A 21,301-nucleotide genomic window follows, 5' to 3' on the forward strand; every position below is an offset into this window, starting at 1 on the left:
TCTTGGATGACTCCCAGATTTCTGTCTTGGGTGACCAGCTAAATACTGTCAGCACACCACTTGCCATGATAGGGAATACAGGTGGAGTAACAGGTTTGTGTTCTGTTTTGTTTCTTCCAGGAACCTAATGTGTTCCATGGCTATTTGTGATTCTGGTAACTATTGATCTTTCTACTAGGAGATGTTCAGTTGGCAGTTGAATGTTTGGATGTAGAGTTCAAGACAGAGGCCTGAACCAAAATGATGTAGTACTCGACCACATACTGCTGGAATTTAAAGCTTAGGTGTAAAGCTTCCAAGACATCTATCCAGAGGATACATGCTTAGATTTATTTGGTTGGCCAAAAAGTGCCTTCGGTTTTTAAGTTAAAATAAAAGACACATTTTTAATTTTTACCAAGAAATTTATTGAAGAACATATTCACCCTTTTCTTCCACTGCCTTCTGCGATTTTTCAGGCAACTACATAAATCCATCTTCCCAAAATTTTTATCTTTTTGAGAAAAAAACGATTCCAAGGTGCCTTTTATAGTCTTCCAGGGAATTGAAATTTTTTCCATTGAGAGAATTTTTTTTTAATTTATTTATTTTTGGCTGCACTGGGTCTTCGTTGCTGTGCCCGGGCTCCCTCTAGTTGCGGCAAGCGGGGGGCCACTCTTTGTTGCGGTGCACGGGCCTCTCACTGCGATGGCCTCTCCCGTTGTGGAGCATGGGCTCCAGGTGCGCAGGCTTCAGCAGTTGTGGCATGCGGGCTCAGTAGTTGTGGTGCACGGGCTGAGCCGTTCCACAGCATGTGGGATCCTCCCAGACCAGGTCTCGAACCTGTTTCTCCTGCATTGGCAGACGGATTCCTAACCACTGCACCACCAAGGAAGCCCAAGAGAATTTTGTAAAGACCTAAATAAATGGAAATCCGGAAGTGCAATATCTGATGAATACAGCAGATGAATCGGAACTTCCCAACCAAGCTGTAACAGTTTTTGCCTGGTCATCAAAGAAACATGTGGTCTTGCATTGTCTTGATGGAAGATTATGCGTTTTCTGTTGACTAATTCTGGATGCTTTTCATCAAGTGCTGCTTTCAGTTGGTCTAATTGGGACAGTACTTGTTGGAATTAATCGTTTGGTTTTCCAGAAGGAGCTCATAATAGAGGACTCCCTTGCAATCCCACCATATACACAACATCACCTTCTTTGGATGCAGACTGGCCTTTGGTGTGGTGGATGGTGGTTCATTTCGCTTGCCCCATGGTCTCTTCCATTCCACATTATTGTATAGTATCCACTTTTCATCTCCTGTCACAATTTATTTATAAAATGGAACGTTTTCATTACGTTTACGTAGAGAATTGCATGCAGAAATACAGTCAAGAAGGTTTTTTTTTTGCTTAACTTACGTGGAACCCAAACATCAAAGTGATTAACATAACCAAGCTGGTGCAAATGATTTTCAGCGCTTGATTTGGATATTTTGAGTATGTCAGCTATCTTCCACATGGTATAACGTTGATTGTTCTCAATTAATGTCTCGATTTGATTGCTATCAACTTAAACTGAGCTACCCAACCATGAAGCGTCATCCATAGAGAAATCTCCAGCACGAAACTTCTCAAACCACTTTTGACACGTTCGATCAGTCACAGCACCTTTTCCATAGGTTGCACAAATCCTTTTTTGCATTTCAGTTGCGTTTTTACCTTTCTTGAAATAATAAAGCATAATATGCTGAAAATGTTGCTTTCTTCGGTCTTCAATATTAAAATAGCTACACAAAAATTCACCAGTTTTGATAAGTTTTTTTAAATGCACCCTGATATGACAGCTGTCACATACAATCTAACAAAATTGTTTTGAATGAAGTTAAAGACTAAGTGCTACTAGAGCCAGCTTATGGAAAAAACCGAATGAACTTTTTGGCCAACCCAAAATGAGGCTCGAGAGGAAAGGATTTGAGAGTGTAGATGTGTGCTAAAACTTGTTTTACTCTTTTTAACTCTGCTTTTTACTTCCATGGTTTTTATGGGGAGGCATGCTTGCCTCTGGTTTGTAAGTCTGATAATAGCCTGGCAATGTAAAATTTCCCAAATTATTTATTTAAAAATTACGAACACAACTAACTAGCCTGTATTTCTTGGGGAGAGAGATAAAAAGGGACCATTTCTGTTTGAGAATGTAGGTTGCATTGTGTGGTAGAAAGAGTTTGAGTGAACTTTGGAGTCAACTTTGGTTGGAATCTTGGTTCTCATAATACTTGTTTGCCTCTAGGCAAATTATTTAGGTTCACTAAGAGTCATTTTACTCATTTGTAAAACTGGGGAAGTCATAGCTATCTTTAAGATTACTGTTAAGATTAAATGAGATGAGCTTTTGGATGTGGAGGATAATGGCAGCTGTCCAAATCTAAATCTCTCCACACATTCTCCCCCAAAACCACATACACATAACCCATACATAGCTGACACCTTTAGCATTACTAGGAGAGAGACAATACCACAAATTTTAAATTACTTGTAAGTAAAGAAGCAGCAAATTACAATAGTTCTTGTTACTGCTATAAACCTCTGAATCTGGAGACTGGGGCAGGGAGAGGCTTAAGAGACAGTGAAAATAGAGAGGAGATTAGGGGTTAAAATGAAGCACAAAAGCACCCTCAGAAAGAAAATGTCCTCCACACAACTGGCAAAATACGAACACAGGCTTGGGACTTGGTAATTCATATCACTAACTGTAGGGAGGGTGTGTGAAAGTGAGAGGGACCAGAAGTAGTAACATCAGAGAAACATTGCTGGTGGGAGAGGAGAAAGAGAAAGGATACTGCCCCTTGGAGCCATGGCAATAAGAGGAAAGAAGAAGTAAGGAGAAGATGAAGGGTCCTGGAGAAATGAAAGAAGAACAAGGCACAGCAATCCAGTCTTCACTGACCACTACCACCACTGCCACCACCATAACATCCACCCATTAAAGGAGCTGCTCTTAATAATCTGCAGCAGCAGACACTCTGGAACTAAGAAATCCATCCATAAAATGCTCATGAACAGAAATAAATCAAATGCCATACAAAGCTACTCTAAGAGGAATACAGAAAATGTGAGATCAGTACATTTCCACTGATTATAGTTCTTCCCCCAAAAGCAAACGCAAAACAAAGAGAAACTGTATTGTAACACTCCAACCAAATATTCTCAAACAAACTTAGGGACATGCTAGTAGGGACATTGATGAAAGGAATGTCGATGTAAGGGGCACTGATGAAAGGAAGGAAAACAACCAAAAGAATGAAAATGAGATGCAGAAAGAAGTCAAAAGCTTTAGAGAGAAAGTGGTTGAAATGCAATACAGGCAAAGGAAGACCCAACATACTTATAATTGGAGTCTCTGAAGAAGAAATCAGTGGAACAGAACTAATCCAAGGAAACTTTTCAGAAATAACAGGAAAACTGAAATCTACAAATTAAAAGGACCCACCTTGGCAAATTGATTCAGAGCAATGAACTCTGAGTCATAAACTGTTAGAATTTAAAGACTAGTAAAACTGTTAGATTTTAAAGGCAAATTTTTTTCTGGGCCTCCTGGTGGGGGGAAAAATCACATTACTAATAAAAAAAATTAGGCTTACATCAGACTTCTCTAGAATGATATACAAAGAAAGGCTACTGTAGAGCATTTTTTAAAACTCAAGGAAACAAAGTTCAAGCTAACCAACCTGTCCTTCAAGTATCAAGGCTATAGATAAGCAGCTTTGAACATGAAAGAATTCAGGAAATCTTTAGTGAGAATTTAATATATTGTAGATCCAAGACTAAAACAGTGGTGGGGACATGGGTGTAATTGTTACATGTAAGTAGGTAGGCAGAGAAAGGGAAAAATAGAATAAGATCATTCCCTATTATATAAGTAATAAGTGAGAATTTTGGATACCACTTAAAATGGACAGACCAGGTAATAAAAGTTTAAATAAACAAAAACGAGACTTAGGACACTGTAAAATACATTCATACTCACACATCCATGTGTGAAGGTAACCCCTAGAACCAAAAATGCAAATATTCCAAAATACCAAAAGAATTTTTTTGAAAAGCAAAATCATCAACTAGAGGGCTTCCCTGGTCACTCAGTGGTTGAGAGTCCACCTGCTGATGCAGGGGACACGGGTTCGTGCCCCGGTCCGGGAAGATCCCACATGCCGTGGAGTGGCTGGGTCCGTGAGCCATGGCCGCTGAGCCTGCGCGTCCGGAGCCTGTGCTCCGCAAGGGGAGAGGCCACAACAGTGAGAGGCCCGCGTACCACAAAAAAAATAAATAAAAAATAAAAATAAAGGGATGTACAAAAACATCACAGGCAAATGGAAGCAATAAGAAAGCAGGGGTTGTAATCTTGATAGACAAAGTAGAATTTAGCACACATGCAAAAAATCATCAAACACAACAGAGTGTACTTTATAATGTTAAAACCCAAAATTCTCAACGAATTTATATTTTTGAGTATCCACCAAATAACACAGCAAACATCTGACTATAGCAGAATTGCTATAGCAGAATAAAGGATAATGCAAGAAGAATTAGAAACACATAATAGGAGATTTTGAATACATCACAGTATAAGTCTGGTACAAGATGTTTCAGGATCATCTAATAAATTTCCTGTTTCAAACCAGGAATTGGCCTTTTCTTTAAGGAAATGATATTTAGAGATCATGATCTTTATATCAGGAGTGCTCACTTATATGGGGTTGGTCTTTATTTCTAGGCCTTTTTGGCACACAGAGCTTAGGATAATTTTTTTTAATAGAAAATATACATCATTATTTCATGCTGACATTTCTAATTGAAATTTAAAATACAGATTTATTTCTTTGATTTTTATTATTTGTATCTCTTTCTACGTGTGCTAAAAATCTTGGTTTCTAATGATATTAATTTATTCTAATGATGAATAAAATTAATATATTCATCTTAATCTACAGTTTCAAATTAACAATACCAATATTATTACAATTATAACAGCATAGCTACTGCAAAAGTTTTAAGATATGTTTGCAGTTCTTTTTGTACATAGGGTATATCCTAATATGTATATACAAATTACTGTGTTTTGAATCCTTTTGAAATAACTTCTCTATATGTGGTTAAACCACCAACTCTGTATAGTAAGGTTCATTTTTTTTTCATTTTGCTTTTTATTTTTAGGGTTTTGTTGTTTCAATTTTATTTTTGCTTTATGGGTTTTTAAAAATTATTTTAAAGGATTCAAGATTACTTAGCTAACAGTTGTGGTTTATAAATAGCAACTAAAAGTCTTAGGTTTATGGGACACTGTTTAATCAAAGGAATGTTCAGTTTTTCAAAGAAATTTTTTCTCAATTTTTTTCTGAAATTGATGAGGAATTTACTGTAATTAAAAGTTTCACTTGGGCTTTCCTGGTGGCGCAGTGGTTGAGAGTCCACCTGCCGATGCAGGGGACACGGGTTCGTGCCCCGGTCTGGGAAGATCCCATGTGCCGCGGAGCGGCTAGACCCATGAGCCATGGCCGCTGAGCCTGCACGTCCGGAGCCTGTGCTCCACAATGGGAGAGGCCACAACAGTGAGAGGCCCGTGTACTGCAAAAAAAAAAAAAAAAAAAAAAAAAGTTTCACTTATTCCTGTATACTCGCTGGGAGCCCTTGACCTCCAAGGCAGCCCTAAAAAGTGTACCACACTATGACAATACACATTATTTCTAAACTACTTGTGGAAATTTATCTCAGTATTTTCTAAGACATTGGAACTAACACTGAAGTCTTGCATGAAGTTTGTCAACCCCTTAGCCTACTAATTTTGGTTACTTGGGGCCTCAGTTACATAAGTAATGCTCCTCTCCCTTTCTAATGCCAAAGTACCTTTTATGTGTAATATTTAATACAAGTAAAATTATATGTTGTAAACAAAATTAAATGTGGCTTGATGTCTGAAATTTAAAACTTTAAATGATTCTATTGGATCACGAAACTCTGTTTTTGCCACAGCAGTAGCAAAATATAAAATTGTAGTTACTGTTTCACTTCCTGAGAGGTTGGATCCTAAAGCGTATAATTCTGTGATTTCCCTTTTCAGAGTCCGATAAAATACCAGTAATGCGTGGACAGTGGTTTATTGATGGTACTTGGCAGCCGCTAGAAGAAGAAGAAAGTAATTTAATTGAGCAAGAACATCTTAGCTGTTTTAGAGGTCAGCAGATGCAGGAAAGTTTTGATATTGAAGTGTCAAAACCCATAGATGGAAAAGATGGTAAGACCAGTTAATATATTTAATATGTTTTGTAAACCAAGTAAGTTGTTGATAAAGTTTAGAGTGGTTCCTAAGTTTGAAATAGTAATTCAGAAGTGTTAGAATTTATACAATTTGATTATTTCAAACATTCGATTATTAGAATTTAAAACTGCTGTAAATTTCTGAACTGTTTCCATTTTTATTTTACTTAATATGTGTTTTCACTGACATACACATGATTTACTGTAAATGTACAAATTGTTATAATGTGCTCTCTGAATTAGTCCTTTTGAGTAGCTTTTTAGTCATCAAAGAAAATTGAACTTATAAAAAATCCCTTGTCATTATATCAAAAGAGCAGTTTTGCTCATATTTTATTGTTGGTTCTTTTCCTGAAGTTTAAAAAACTTTAATTTCTTTTGTATAAGTCCCTTTTAGGTGTCTCCATATTGATAACCGTATCAACTTTTAATTTGAAACAATCTACTCCTTATAGTTCCTTATTTGGCATTTGGATACTTTTTCTTTCAGTAGTTTAAAATACTTATATACTAGCCAAGATTGCCATGTTTCATTATGTGTCTGATCTTGAGTAAAATTCAAAATGTGTGGTAAAGTTAAAAATACTTCTGTTGTTCCATTTACTGCAGGCAGTGGGATCAACTATTCCGGTGAGTATAACACTACAGGTAGATGAGAATTTGTGGATTTCTCTAATTTTTTTTTTCCTAAAAGTGTTTCTTCATCCATGCTTGCCTTTATTTGGGAAGTTTCTTGGCAAGCCCTACTTAATCTAGTGAATTAAACTATGAATTAAGTGATTTTTTTCCTTCTCCTTGTAAAACATTTGTACAGCAGAAAAACTCAATATTGATCAAGTAATTCACAGAATGCAGCTTGGAAAAAATGAATTATGTAGTTGGGAGCAATTGATTATATAACATAATTAACTACAAAACAATAAGCTTTAAATTGGCTTTTTTCCCCCTTATTGTTAATAACATTCCAAGTCTTTTCTGTCTCATATTCGTTACTCTTTTATCTCTCTCTGAACACACACACACACACACACACACACACACATATGCAGGGAAACTGTATACTCTAGCTTATACCAAGTAAAAATATCTTTTGTACCTTTAAAAGTCTGCATAATTGAGGAAAATGGTGGCTTCTAAATAAATTGGTAATTAAATCTAAGAAATGTCTATTATGTACCAGATACCATATTCTAGGAATTTTAAATATTTCATTTTGCTAATCCCTAGCGTCAACTGTGTTCTTATTTCACTGTGAAATTCAAGCTCAAGGTTCTTACATATCAATATATAAAGAACAGTTCAGTATCTATAAAGCAGAGCTGTATCTATATTCCTGCAGATTGCCATAAAGACAATACTCTGGTTAAAGCACAGATAGCAAATTTTGTATATCTCTGATCTTTAATTAGTGACTGAAATATTTTGGAACCTCTCATCACCACTATCAAAATAATCACAAAAGCCTACTTCATAGTATTTGAAAGACTGAACTCTTTTCAAAGTTTCATTCCTATTGGGAAAGGCTGAGTTCTGGATTTTTTCCTTTCTATTAATTCTCCTTAAGTCTTGCCTCAAAAATGGCAGTTCACCTTAACAAACCCAGTTTATCGACCCAAATTCTTTATTGTTAATGCATGGGAAAAAACCAAGAGCTTGGAGGAGGAAAAGGATGAGTATGAAAAATAAAAATATAAGTATATTGTCCCCTTTCTTATACTGTGTTCAAAGCATTTCTTTTCCACTTGCTAATTCTCCCTGTGGAAGTTAGTCATCAGCTCTGTTTCATCTCTAGATCCCATCTACTTGGAATCTGAAATGTTAAATGGAGCAGCATACTTCAGTTTTCTTCAAAGTGCCCTAATTTTATGATCCAGTCACTTAAATAAGTCTGATAAAAGAACATAGTTTGTATGAGTATATTTTTCAGTATATCTTTGAGTCTGTGTCAATTCTTGAGTATCAGTCTAGGATATTATAGTATTATTTTTTGCTAGCTTTAAAGATACACATTGAGTGGTAAAATTCGTATTAGTAATAACAGAAATTTGTTAAACTCTTAGAACACTTTTGTATTGTAATCTTTCAAAATGATGATCTTTTGAGGTTCATTGGAAGAAAAATTGATTTTTTAAATATACTGTGACATAAAACATCAGCATGTTTTGTTATCAACAAAGGTTATAAATTCAATTCAGTATATATACTGTTGTCATGAATTTCCAGCCATTTTATTTATTATTTAGTATTATGTAAAGCATACATTCATGTGTTAAAATGTGACTTTTGACTTTGAAGATTATGGGAAATTCTGTAGTACATTTGAAAATTATCACTGGTCTTAATGAAAGAACATTTGCTGCCCAAAAAGCTACCGCTGTTGGAAAAATAACTCAAATTTATAACACAAAGATAAAAAGTATTATAATTTTTTGATTATTTTGCTTCTTACCTCCAAGCTTTTGAAATTTCATATTTTATTAATCTGAGGGGGGAAAAATAGCTTTTCCACCTAACTTTTCTCATGTACATAGGATAAAGCCTTGACTCTTCATATTGTTAGAAGATTTGAATATTCCTTGTGCATATAGTACTGTGCCAGTTACTTTTGTGAAAGAAACAGGGTTTTGGCTCTCAGGGAGTTTTAAACCTTTGGGGATGACAAAGCCTGCAGATGAGAAGTTACAAAGAGTAAGTACAAGGTAACAAAGTAGACAGTGCATGTTAAACATTCTGAAAAGGGATGTACAATAGAGTATTTATTGTACAATAAATTGTACAATATTTTTTGTACAAATTGTACAATACAATTATTGTATTGTAGAGTATACAATAGTGTACAATCCCGTATTTAATAATTTAAAATAATTTTAAAGTACTGTATTCAAGAACTCTTTTTAAGTGCTCTGGGGAATTCCTAAGAAACTTAACAGAGTTCTTGCCTTGAAGGACATAAAATACTAATGAAATAAAATAAAATACTAATGAAATAAAATACTAATTCCTTTTCCTTCTGTCTTTATCTATGTCTTGGTTAGGGTAGTTATTGCCACAAATACACTGAATATATTTATTATTCTTTCCTTATTAATTATCCTACTAATCTCAAAGTAAGCATTGAATTAAAAAGATCTATTGGGACTTCCTTGGTGGCACAGTGGTTGGGAATCCCCCTGCCAATGCAGGGCACACGGGTTTGAGCCCTGGTCCGGGAAGATCCCACATGCCGCAGAGCAACTAAGCCCATGTGCCACAACTACTGAGCCTGCGCTCTAGAGCCTGTGAGCCACAACTACTGAAACCTGCACACCTAGAGCCCATGCTCCACAGCAAGAGAAGCCAGCGGAATGAGAAGCCCGCGCACCACCATGAAGAGTAGCCCCCGCTCACCGGAACTAGAGAAAGCCGTGCACAGCAATGAAGACCCAACATAGCCATAAATGAATGAAGGAATGAATGATCGATTGAAGTTTAGCTTAACTTTTTTATCATTCAAAGAAAGATAAACCCCCAAAGTATAATCATATTTGTGATTTAGATTTCATTTTCTCTGAGAGTTAAAATTAAAAATGATTCTCTTCCCACCCCACCTCCTAGGCTAGGAAATGTTTATCTATCAGCCTAACAAATGAAAGCTAGAAGTTCACTGGGGATGAATCATACAAATAAAATCAGGCCTTCAAATAAATAATTTTGTAAATATTTAAAAGTACTAGAGTAGTATTTCCCTCATTTTATAATTTATCTATGCAAGCAGTAATCAGTAAAAAAAAATGGTTGAACTAAATGGGTAGTTCTGCACCTGCTCTGGTCAAAAAATGTATAATAACCTCAACCCAGTTATGAGAAAACATCAGACAAACTCAAATTGAGGGACATTCTACAAAGTAACTTACCAGTATTCTTCAGAAGTGTCAAGGTCATAATTAACTAGGTGGGGGGAATTCTTTCACAATGTATGTCAAATCAACACAGTATACACTTTCAATGTCTTATAATATTGTCAATTGTACCTCAGTAAAGCTGAAAAAAATTTTTTAAGTGTCAAGATCATGAAAGACAAGGAAAGACTGAGGAATTTGTTGTAGTTGAGGGGAAACTAAGGAAACATAACAACAAAATACAACATGGTACCCTGGATTGTATCCTAGGACAGAAAAGGACATTAATAGAAAAACTGGAGAAATCAGAATGAAGTCAATATTTTAGTTGATAGTATTATACCAGTGTTAATTTCTTAGTTTTGATAATTGTACTATAGTTATGCTAACATTAGGAGAAGCTGGGTGAAAGATATATTATGGTAACTCTGTACTATTTTTGCAACTTTTCTGTAGGTTGAAAATTATTCCACAATAAAAAGGTGTTTTGTTTTTTCTTAAGGCCAGTAGAGAAATTAAAATAGTAAAAAATATTTAATTAATCCAAAAGAAACAACAAAAGGAGAAGCAAGAAACACAGATGGAACAAAGAAAATATATGGGAAATGGTAGACCTAAATTCACCCATATCAAAACTGTAGTAAATATAAGTGAACTAACACTTAAATTAAAAATCAGAGATGGGCAGATTTGCTAGGAATGCAAGATCCAACTGTATGCTGTCTAGTAGAGTCACATTCAATATAAAATCACAGGTAGGCTGAAAGTAAAAAAAAAAAAAAAAAAAGGACTTTTTACTGTTCAAGCTAATTTGGGGTGCTATGACAGCACAAGTGTTGGTGGATCTCTAAGGATTTACAGCATTTAACAATTTGGCATGTAGTGTATATGCCTATCCTATTGCTGGATAAGGATATCCCAAACTGTGAATATATCATTTCAAAAGTCTAAAAGGGGGAGGGCCGGGGTGGGGAGAGGGAAGGAGTATTAACCCTTTCTAATTGGCTTTTCTTTTCCTTTCTCTTTGGTGACTAAGAGGACTCCCACCTTCTAGCTTTTAGTTATCAATTTTTATAAATGTATTTAATTTAATTTCTCTGAGATCCAAGAAGATTGACAGAAATTTTCTCATTATAGTTGGTAGGTTTTAGATGTGCAAGCCTTCTTCCCTTGCAGTTGAGATTATCTAGGTTGCCAGCTTTTATAGAGGGAAAAGTTATATAGAGTTATTCTATTCTAGGGAATACTATATCATCAGCAACCCCCCCCTCTTTTTTTTTTTTTTTTTTTTTTTGTGGTACGCAGGCCTCTCACTGTTGTGGCCTCTCCCGTTGCGGAGCACAGGCTCCGGACGCGCAAGCTCAGCGGCCGAGGCTCACGGGCCCAGCCGCTCCGCCGCATGTGGGATTCTCCCGGACCGGGACACGGCCACGCATCGGCAGGCGGACTCTCAGCCACTGCGCCTCCAGGGAAGCCCAGCAACCCCCTTTTTTGATACACTGCTTTCAGAATTATATAATGAAGAACATTTCTTTAAGAGATGAATTATAGTAAGGAAATTTATTGAAAACACTGTATTTTAGTGCTTAAAATCTTTTTCATTGCTTTGTAAGACTTTAATACATAAATGAAAAGTTTTATTAAATGTTAGCATTTAATTAGCATTTTAGTTTCATTTTGTGTTTATGCATACTTTTGATAACACTATATAAGAATTCTTAACTAAAACTTTATTTTAGTGATCCTTGTTGGAATGATAGTAAACCTTTTTGTCTCTAGTGTACTTATGGTGGTACTTATCCTTTGCTTTGGGTTGAGAAAAAGTTAAGCTCTCTGTGCTAGAGGATGTTGTAACAAAGCAAATGATTTTCAAGTGAAAATAAGAATTAAATATGAGAAGAAGGTAAAGAAGCATGTCTATCCAATTTTGTGAAAATGTTTTAAATAAATATATTTCTGTGATTTTAGTATATTGGGGTGTTTGGCTTTATGTTAATCCTTAAATTAGTATTCCTTTAGGGGAAAAAAAGCCTTTCATTTTTGTATCTTGACTAGCTTTTAGAAAGTGTTTATGTAATTTTAAGTGTGATCAGGTGGTCCATGTGTTTCCCACTAGTTCTTTTTTAGTAAATGTGGAATTGTTTCATGTTAGTTTTACTAGTAGGCCTATAAAATCTAGGTTTTGTTTGAGCAGTATAGTCTCAAGTTTATGCCAAATTTGATCTACTTGGTTATGTTAGCTTTTTCCTAAGGATTTTTTTGTGTGAAAATGTTTCTTGCAAGTGGTACATCTACTCCTCAGTAACTGACCAGAAGGCACATGAAAGAAGAAACATGTTCAGTGAAGAAAATTACTTTGGTTGTCATTTTCCACCCATCTATGACAATGAAATGTTTTCATAATCCTGATTTTACAACCCAGTTTTTAATTCTTGTCTATACTTTTTTATAGTCATCTAATTACGTGCAGTTAAAGTTATTAAGTGCCTCATAAGCATTTCTCAATTACCTTTATCACATATATCTTTAAATATACCTTATCTGTATATAACAGCAGGTTTCTTTTTTAACTTCTAGTACTATACAACGGGAATTAAGTATTTTTGTATTTGAGCGGTATTTAACCTTTGAATGTCACATTAATGTAGAAGGGAGTGAGGATGAAAATCAAATGTATTAGAACATAAATTTGAACTAAATCATAAAGATTCTGTGATTAACTGAACGGTAAAGAAAATGATTGTAAGATTCAATTCTAAGTGGATTTTAAAATAAATGCTTATTTAAAATGTAAAGAAATTTATTGATATGTAACTAGCAATATTTGACAGGGAAAGTGTTGACTTTAAGGTTATCTACTGATTTACCAAATATCAAGTCTATGTCTGGCTTTACTCTGTTGTCTGTTTTACTCTGTTGTCTGTTTTACCACTTACAAGATGTCACAGCATACATTTTTACTAATGACTTTTTTTTGTCATTCTGTTGCTAACAGATCTTTCATTATTTTGTCACTAATAAGTCAGTTCAAAGTAGAGCTTTCAACTTAATTTTTTTGGGGAAAAGTTTCATTTTTAAAAGCATTTTAACAACTTGAACAGAGATGTGAAAAGAATATTTTGTTTCTGTGGGAAGGCTCTATTACACTTCAGTAACGGAAAGCATCTAGTGGAACGTATACTGTGGTATCTTCTTAGGAAAGCTGCATTAGATGTTTATGTTATTTATTGCATTTTCAATTTGCACATCAGATGTTGGCTGTGTCATAGTCACAAATTTGGTGAGAGTAAATAACCTTAGTATTGTAAAGATGTGGTTTATAAATCTCTTATGCATACAAAAATGCCATGTTCTATTTTTCTATTCCATCTATACAAAGACATTAAAAATGGTGATCACAGAGTTGTCTTTAATTGATAAATTTAGATATCATTTGCCTTTTTTATTTTCAGTAAAAGTAGAGCATATATTTGATAAACATTATTAAACTAATATTTTGCTGCACTGATTTTTAATTAGAAATTATATAAATAAAGCATTTAGAATAATGTTTGTCAAATACAAGTCATTTTTTAAAGTTAATACAACAAAAAGGCAAACCTCATTTAAAATTTGCTTTGAAGCTCAGTGTTTTTGCTTTCTTAGTTGTCTACCACCTCCCTCCCTTCTCCCTCCCTTCTCTGTTCAAATGGAGAGGATATAAGGAGAGTACAGATGCGGCAGGTCTTAAACGAAAGCGTTCCCAAGGTACAGTAATTGTAGTTTTATTTCACCATGTAGTTATATTCCTGGCTTGTAGCTTTCAGTTGTGTTTATAGCATTCGGTTGTATTTAGAGCATAGAAATTACTAGTATTTTAGAAATGTATCCATTGTATTATTTTGCTTAGTGTTAATTATAAGTGGTGTAAACATTTGCAAACAATGTGTATAGTTCTATAATGGGATATTCGCCAATATTAAGATGCTTTAAGACAACACGAATGGTGTAGAGTGAAACAAAATTTTGTTGGCTCAACTTGGTCTTATAGTTTTAATGTTTTAAGCATATGTTGCTCAAAACTATTTTAACAAAATGCAGTTTCAAATCATTGGATTAAAAGGCTTAAAGTACTGACTTGGATCAGACATAGAAGTAGAAAAGGAAATAATTCTTAAACTCTTGCAAAAGATTTTTTTAATTTATGAAAAGTTCTTTTATTTAAAACCTGAGTTTGTACACTGGTTTTGTGTTTTATTTGCAACTGAAGATGTTATTCATGTTTGTTATGTTAATTGCATCTTGGTCTTGTGTTCAATATTAGTAATGTGTCCTGGCAGGTAAGTAAGATATAAATAGGTTTTTTGCAAATTTTTGAAGTGGCATTTGTACCATAACTCAGGAGTACATTTTCCTGGCAATGATTTGCTTTTTTATGTATTCTAGTAAGGAATAGCTTTTCACAAAAATGTCTTATGATCTTAGATCTTGACCAGGACTCCATCCTTTCATAGTTAGCATCTTCAAATCAGGAGAGTTGGACTCTGTCACTAACTAGCTTTGTGGCAAGTCAGTTAATCCCTTTGTACCTGTATGTCTTTATATATAAGGGGAGATCATATTTTTGCCTAAAGAGGATTTTAAGAAAATAAACTAGGCATAGTGATTTGAAGGTGGCTGGTTTTCTGAAGGTATGTGAATTTTTCTTACCTCTATACAAGAGATAAAGAGGAAAAGTTAAAGTCCTTCAGACAATAAGACATCAAACTGTGAATTGGTGGACATGCTTTGACAATTTTCTTAACTGTTGTTTCCACAAACATTACTAAATTTGTGATATGTGGCAAGTACTGTGCTATGACTGTGTTTGGTGCTAGTGATACAAAATGACCAAGGTATAGTCCCTGCCTCACAGAGTTTGCGTATTCCTGAAGAATATAGGTTTGCATTTTTTTTTTAAGAGCTCATTTTCACCAAGCATACCTCGGTTACAGAAATGAAATAACCGTACTAATTTGAACATCATAGTAGGAAAAAAATTTATTTATTGTTAAAAGATCTTTCAACCTTGGAGCTCTGTTATGGTGGGCAATATCCAGTGATAACTGGCTTTAGTATCCATTCCAAAAATACCTTATATTCTAATAAATTAGATGATTCTCTTCCCAGTTTAAAGATAATTTTTTTTCATCTGAGTCTTGTTTTATCTTGTGCTGAGTGAAATTTTCACAGATCAAAAAATAAAATCAACAGAAGAAATGAAACTTAAGTTTCTATGTCAGCTGTACTGAGAACTTTCATGAAGGTGTATATCCCTTAGTCCTAAGGAATGGCCACCTCACCTGGGAAAGCAGTTCTTTAATAATCAGAGCATATTTCCTATAGAGGTTAAAATTATGGTAGTTAAGTCAGTTTATTCCATGTTGTTCCAACAAGTTGCCTTTTCCTGTAGCATGCTTTATAACTTATAAAGTCCCTATCCATTATTTGTTTCACATCAATATATGTTTCAATGAAATAGTTTTTTATTGAACTGAGTTAAAATATTGATTAAAAAAATCTGTGTATTATCATTTTCACACAAATGAAGTTTGTCTTGGAGACCTTCAAATTAGTTTTTCCTTTTGCAACAGCTATTCATAGTTTCAAGTTGAGTCGAAACCACGTGGACTGGCACAGTGTGGATGAAGTGTATCTTTATAGTGATGCAACAACATCTAAAATTGCAAGAACAGTTACTCAAAAACTGGGATTTTCTAAAGGTATTTGTTAAATATTACTAGAGTTTGTCAAAATGTTGGGAATCTAACTTTCTCTCTTATGTTCAAAATAGATGATTCAGGTTTTATTTTTAGTATTTTTTAAGTATGTATTAAATTTAGTGACAGTTACTACCCTGTTAAACTCTTTTTAAAGTGACTGAGTTAACATGTATTCATTAATGAATAATTATATATTCAGAATGGTCTGGCAAGATTAATAAATACACTTTTTACTTCTAAAAGCACAAAAGCAGTCAAATCTGAGGCAGTGATGTGAAATAAAACATGGCAGTTGAAATACAGTGTCAGTAAAGATGAAGACTGGAAATTTTTCAGTGGATTTAGTGAGATGTAGGTCATCGGTGACTTAGATGGATTGCTGGGATAGAACCAGATTGGCATGGGTTGAAGTTTAAGTAGAAGTTGAAGAAATGGAGGCAGTGAGAATAGATAGCTCTTTAAACAAGTTTGACTAAAACAAAGAAAAGAGGGACTGGTACCTGGGGAAGAGGTGAATGCATTATCAAAAAATCTTTCAAAATTTTTTTCTAAGTCTGATAATTCTTTTACTGTCTCATTTTTAATTCTTTGATAATAGATGTGCTTGAATATTTACATGTTCATTAGTCAGTTGTATTTGTTTTGTGAGTTACCTTATCAACATCTTTAGCCCATTTTGCTATTTGGATGATTCATTTCACTTTTTGATGAATAAGTTCTTTTTGTATACTTACGTAATTAACTTATTACTGTGTGTCATATTTTGCAAAAACTTTCCCAGTTTGTCATTCATCTTTTATCTTTGCTTCATGATACATTCATTATAGAGAAGTTTTTAATTTTTATGTGTTCAGTTCATCCTTTTTTCTTTCCTTTTGCCTTATGGTTTCTGGCTTCGCTGTCATGTCCAGTTCAGCAGGTTATATTAGAACTGATCAATACTTATCTTACAAATTTTATCCCCCCCCAACCCAGTGAAATTTTTTCATAGTATTCCTTTTATTTCTTTATTTTTTCAATATATTGTGAAAATGCTATTTTTGTAATAAACAATAAACTTAGAATCATAATTTTCCTACAGCATCAAGTAGTGGGACCAGACTTCATAGAGGTTATGTAGAAGAAGCCACATTAGAAGACAAGCCATCACAGACTGCCCATATTGTATTTGTTGTGCATGGCATTGGGCAGAAAATGGACCAAGGAAGAATTATCAAAAATACAGCCATGTGAGTTCTTTGATGAATACATTCTCCATCTTGTCAGAGTCCAAACTTTTGTCCAAGGTATAATAGAGTTTATTCGTTATGCCACATGCTTCTTCAGTACCAACTATTCTATGTGTTTAAGTTGTAGAGTAAGTTTCTGGACCAGATTTTGAGAGTGATTATATCTAGATGATGATGATGATATTTATTTGATTCTTTTTCCTCCATAACTTGGAGAAGAGGGTTAAGAAAGCCTTTTTAACTTAATATATTGTTAGTTTACATTAAACTGAGGTTGAAAACAAGAAAAAAGTCTGGTTTGAAGTTTGTATGTTACTCTCTGAATTGCAGACACTGAGAATACTCTATAATTCTGAAAAAGCTAAGAATTGTTTAAGTTGCCAGTCAGCAGCTTAACTTGTCCAAGTAATTACAACCAGAGGAAATTGAACTCTAAATTTTACACGGAGAACAAACAGTGGGTGCTTTGCCAACACACCAGGCTGGTTATTTACCTCGTTTATTTATATTCAGCTTTATTCTAAAAATTTTTTAAGATGTTGTTGGGGGGAGAGATGTTTGTATTTGTGCTTCAAAATGTTTAGGACTGTGTAAAAAGGAAATTTTAGAGTTAAGGGTTCCACCACAAACTTGGCTCTGAACTAGCAGCCAGTATAAAGAAAAATCTTATCAGATTTATAATATGATGAGAACAAATCAGTTGTTGAGAACACAGTTTATTAGGTTCTGAAGCTTCAAGTAAATGTATTTCTTGAGTCCTTATAAAGCAAATACTGTGTGATACCAGGAACTATGTCCTCAGCAGTATCTCTATAATAATAGTGTTCTGTTTCACATTTTATTGTAATACCTCTTAATGCCAGCTCATAGATTAAAATAAAAATACAGTTCAATTTAGAAAAAAAAAAATCTTTGTCAGATACTGCTAGGCCATCCTGACCCTTGTCAATCTCCATAGCTTGTATTACAGAGATCTCTTCCGTCTGATTCTGATTTTATTTTCTGATGATTGGCACGTTACTTCCCACAATATTTATATTATGTTCTGTGTCAAGATGCTAATTTTTTTGCTTGGTTATCTAAGGAACCTGAGAAGTAGTTTTAATAACATGTTCTCTCTGGAGCTATTGATAATTGGAAAGGTACCAGCAGCTATTGATAATTGGAAAGGTACCAGCTTGATTTCTTTGGGTGCAAGTGAGGGAAAACTTAACTCAAAAGGAGGATTTAGTAGCCCATAAAACTGATAAGTCTAAGATTTGCCAAACAAGTCATCAGAATCCAGTTTCTATCTGTTCTACTTGCCTTCATTTTTGAGCTATTTTCAGACATCTCCTGTGGTTCCAGATGTGGTTTATATCATCTTGTGTTCGAGTTCAAGAAGAAAAGTCTTTTTTTTCCAGAAGTCCCTGCTAGTCTATGCATTTCAGTGACTGATGGTGTCCCCTCCAACTGCCTGAATCTATGCATGGCCATGATCTGATCTGCAAAACTTGTCATCAACCTAGAATCAGATGGAAGTTGGCTTCATCATAACCATAAGGAGAGGTAGAGCCACAGATAAAAATCAAGAGCTACCATTGGAAGTAGGATGAGTGAATATAAGGTGGCTTAAAAAAAAGTGTTCACTACAGAGAGGATGGCCATCATTTCTGCAGAGACAGGTTAATTTGATGGGAAACTCCTCACATAAATTAGTAATTGATGGAAAATATTCAAACAGAAAGCAATTCTGCTCAATAATAGATGGGAAACTTCAGAGGATTTCTTACCCTTCTCCGGCTTTCTACCATTCCTAAGTTAGTTGTCAGGACTTTAAGGAAAGTAAAATTAACTTCATCCTTGTCATTGCTATTCTGAAGCTTGTTTGTACTTGTGATTTGATTTGTGAGACTACTGTTGAAATGAGCAACATAGAATAAGGGTTTACCACACTCCACTTCTTTGGCAACCTGCTGTTCTCTGAGGATCTCTTGAAATCATGTCCCAGAGGCCTGGAAATAGAGATTTTTGCCTCTTACCTTATTTTAGTGAATGTGCAAATGAATTCAAACTGGATTTAATCAATTTTGTTCCAGCAAAATATGTTTATTATTTAAATGAGTTGAGAAGAAAGTTTATAGACAACTTCTAGGAATATCAGAATTGATTTACTAAAAGGGATGAATGTATTTTAAATACAGTTGGATTTACATTTTGTAGCATTTTATTACAAGGGAAATCTTTACTGAACTTATATATCTAATAGAATAAATTAGAATAAATATCTGAACTTATATATCTATAAGTTATATAAGATGTATAACATATATCTTATATATATATGATACTTATATAAGATATATAACTGAACTTATATATCTAATAGAATAAATTAGAATAAATATCTAATAAATAAATTTAATAAATTAAATTTAATTAAATAATTTTAAAAAATATTTTTAAAATATCTTTATTGGATTATAATTGCTTTACAAATTAGTAATTTTAAAGCTACAATTTTAGAAGAGTAAAAAGAGACTTTTAGTTAAGCCTGGCAGATTTAACACATAGCTTATTACCTCCTGAAACCTCACTGAAAATGATAGCAAAATAATTTTTTAAATAAATTGGTGTAGACCCATATGTACAGAAAAAAATGGGAGGACACAGCAAACAAGAATATCAACAAGATTTATTTTTTGAATAGGAAATACATTCACATGGTTCACAAATCAAAATAGGAAAATGTATAGAGTGAAAAACATCTGACTCCCTTCCTGTCTCCATCTTCCCCCAGTGTCACTCATCCCTGTGTCTCAAAGCAATGTTATTTATCTTATATTCTTCTGGAGTTTCTTTAGACAAAATACAGATTATTTTCACTCACAAGGCAGCATACTATATACACTCTAGACATTGCTTTCTTGTGTAAAAAAATGTATCTTGGATATTATTTGCATGATTTTCTATTGCCCTCCTTTCATATATATATAATATATATATATATATTATATATATATATATACTCTTAAAACCAGTTAGTTTATCAGTTGATTGTTTTCCTAATTGAGAAGAATTATAAAGACTTTTTTTTTCAGAGCTATTTAATGATCCTTAATTAAACAGTAATTCTCAGGTGCTATTAATCTCTTCCTTCCTTTTTCAAAATGTGAACTAAACATTCACTGCCTAGTGGGAGAACATGGAAGTTTAATAAGCTTAGAACTGAAATCATGAGTTTTGTGCATGGCATTACAGCTGCACAGTAATGGGTTAAGTCTGAGCTGTAGGATAATATTTTTAAACCATTCCTTTTTCTCGTTTCCTCCATCCCTCCTTGGTCTCAGTGTTTCTCATGTAGTCAAGACCTATATATTTAGGAAACAGATTTTATTATTTTTAGTAAGGCAGTAGTAGGGACATAGCGTGTGCACTGTCTCTCTCCTGCTCTCTCTGTCTCTCTCGCTACTTATGTATTTGTCTATCTCTATCTCTGTCCCCCCCTTTTTTCCTCCATCCCTGACTATCTTCTTTCATCTTTGTTTCCTTTCCTTCCCCTGCCCCTCTTTTGTGTGTGTGTGTGTGTCACTCCAGTTAATTACAACCAAGTGATTTAGTATACATACCTGCTTGCCTAAAGTATCTACATATGTGGCCATTTGAGAACTATGATAGTGATCCTATGGAGTAGAGGATTGTCTCAGTTTACTGTAGACGAGGACAGTACTTTAAACAAATGTAGTGTTTGAGTTTATAAGTCAAAATCAGGGTTCTTGGGCTTCCCTGGTGGCGCAGTGGTTGAGAGTCCGCCTGCCGATGCAGGGTACATGGGTTCGTGCCCCGGTCCGGGAAGATCCCACATGCCGCGGAGCGGCTGGGCCCGTGAGCCATGGCCGCTGAGCCTGCGCATCTGGAGCCTGTGCTCCGCAACGGGAGAGGCCACAACAGTGAGAGACCCGCGTACCGCAAAAAAAATAAATAAATAAATCAGGGTTCTTCAGCCTCATCACTATTGACATTTTCAACCAGGTAATTCTTTGCTACGGGTGGCTAACCTATACGTTGTAAGATATTTAGCAGCAGCACTGACCTCTACCCACTAGATCCAAATAGAACCCCTAGTTGTGACAACCAAAAATGTCTCCAAAAAAAAAAAAAGTCTCCAGACATTGTCATTGTCCCCT

The 21,301-nt window shown here is 34.4% G+C and overlaps 1 protein-coding gene across 7 annotated transcripts in view; it reads left to right on the forward strand.

Moving 5' to 3' along the window:
• The window catches only part of DDHD1 (DDHD domain containing 1), a 95,113-nt gene that overhangs the window by 33,191 nt on the left and 40,621 nt on the right, over positions 1-21,301 (forward strand). For 5 of the 7 annotated variants that reach the window (XM_060096196.1, XM_060096197.1, XM_060096201.1 and 2 more), the window contains exons 2-5: positions 6,091-6,264; positions 13,811-13,912; positions 15,778-15,906; positions 16,988-17,135. In XM_060096196.1, coding sequence (XP_059952179.1) covers positions 6,091-6,264; positions 13,811-13,912; positions 15,778-15,906; positions 16,988-17,135 — 553 coding nt within the window. The remainder of the gene's footprint in view (positions 1-6,090; positions 6,265-13,810; positions 13,913-15,777; positions 15,907-16,987; positions 17,136-21,301) is intronic. The other 2 variants (XM_060096198.1, XM_060096199.1) reach the window with 1 other exon arrangement.

This window comes from Mesoplodon densirostris, chromosome 4, assembly GCF_025265405.1.
Source record: "Mesoplodon densirostris isolate mMesDen1 chromosome 4, mMesDen1 primary haplotype, whole genome shotgun sequence".
NCBI classification, from domain to species: domain Eukaryota; kingdom Metazoa; phylum Chordata; class Mammalia; order Artiodactyla; family Ziphiidae; genus Mesoplodon; species Mesoplodon densirostris.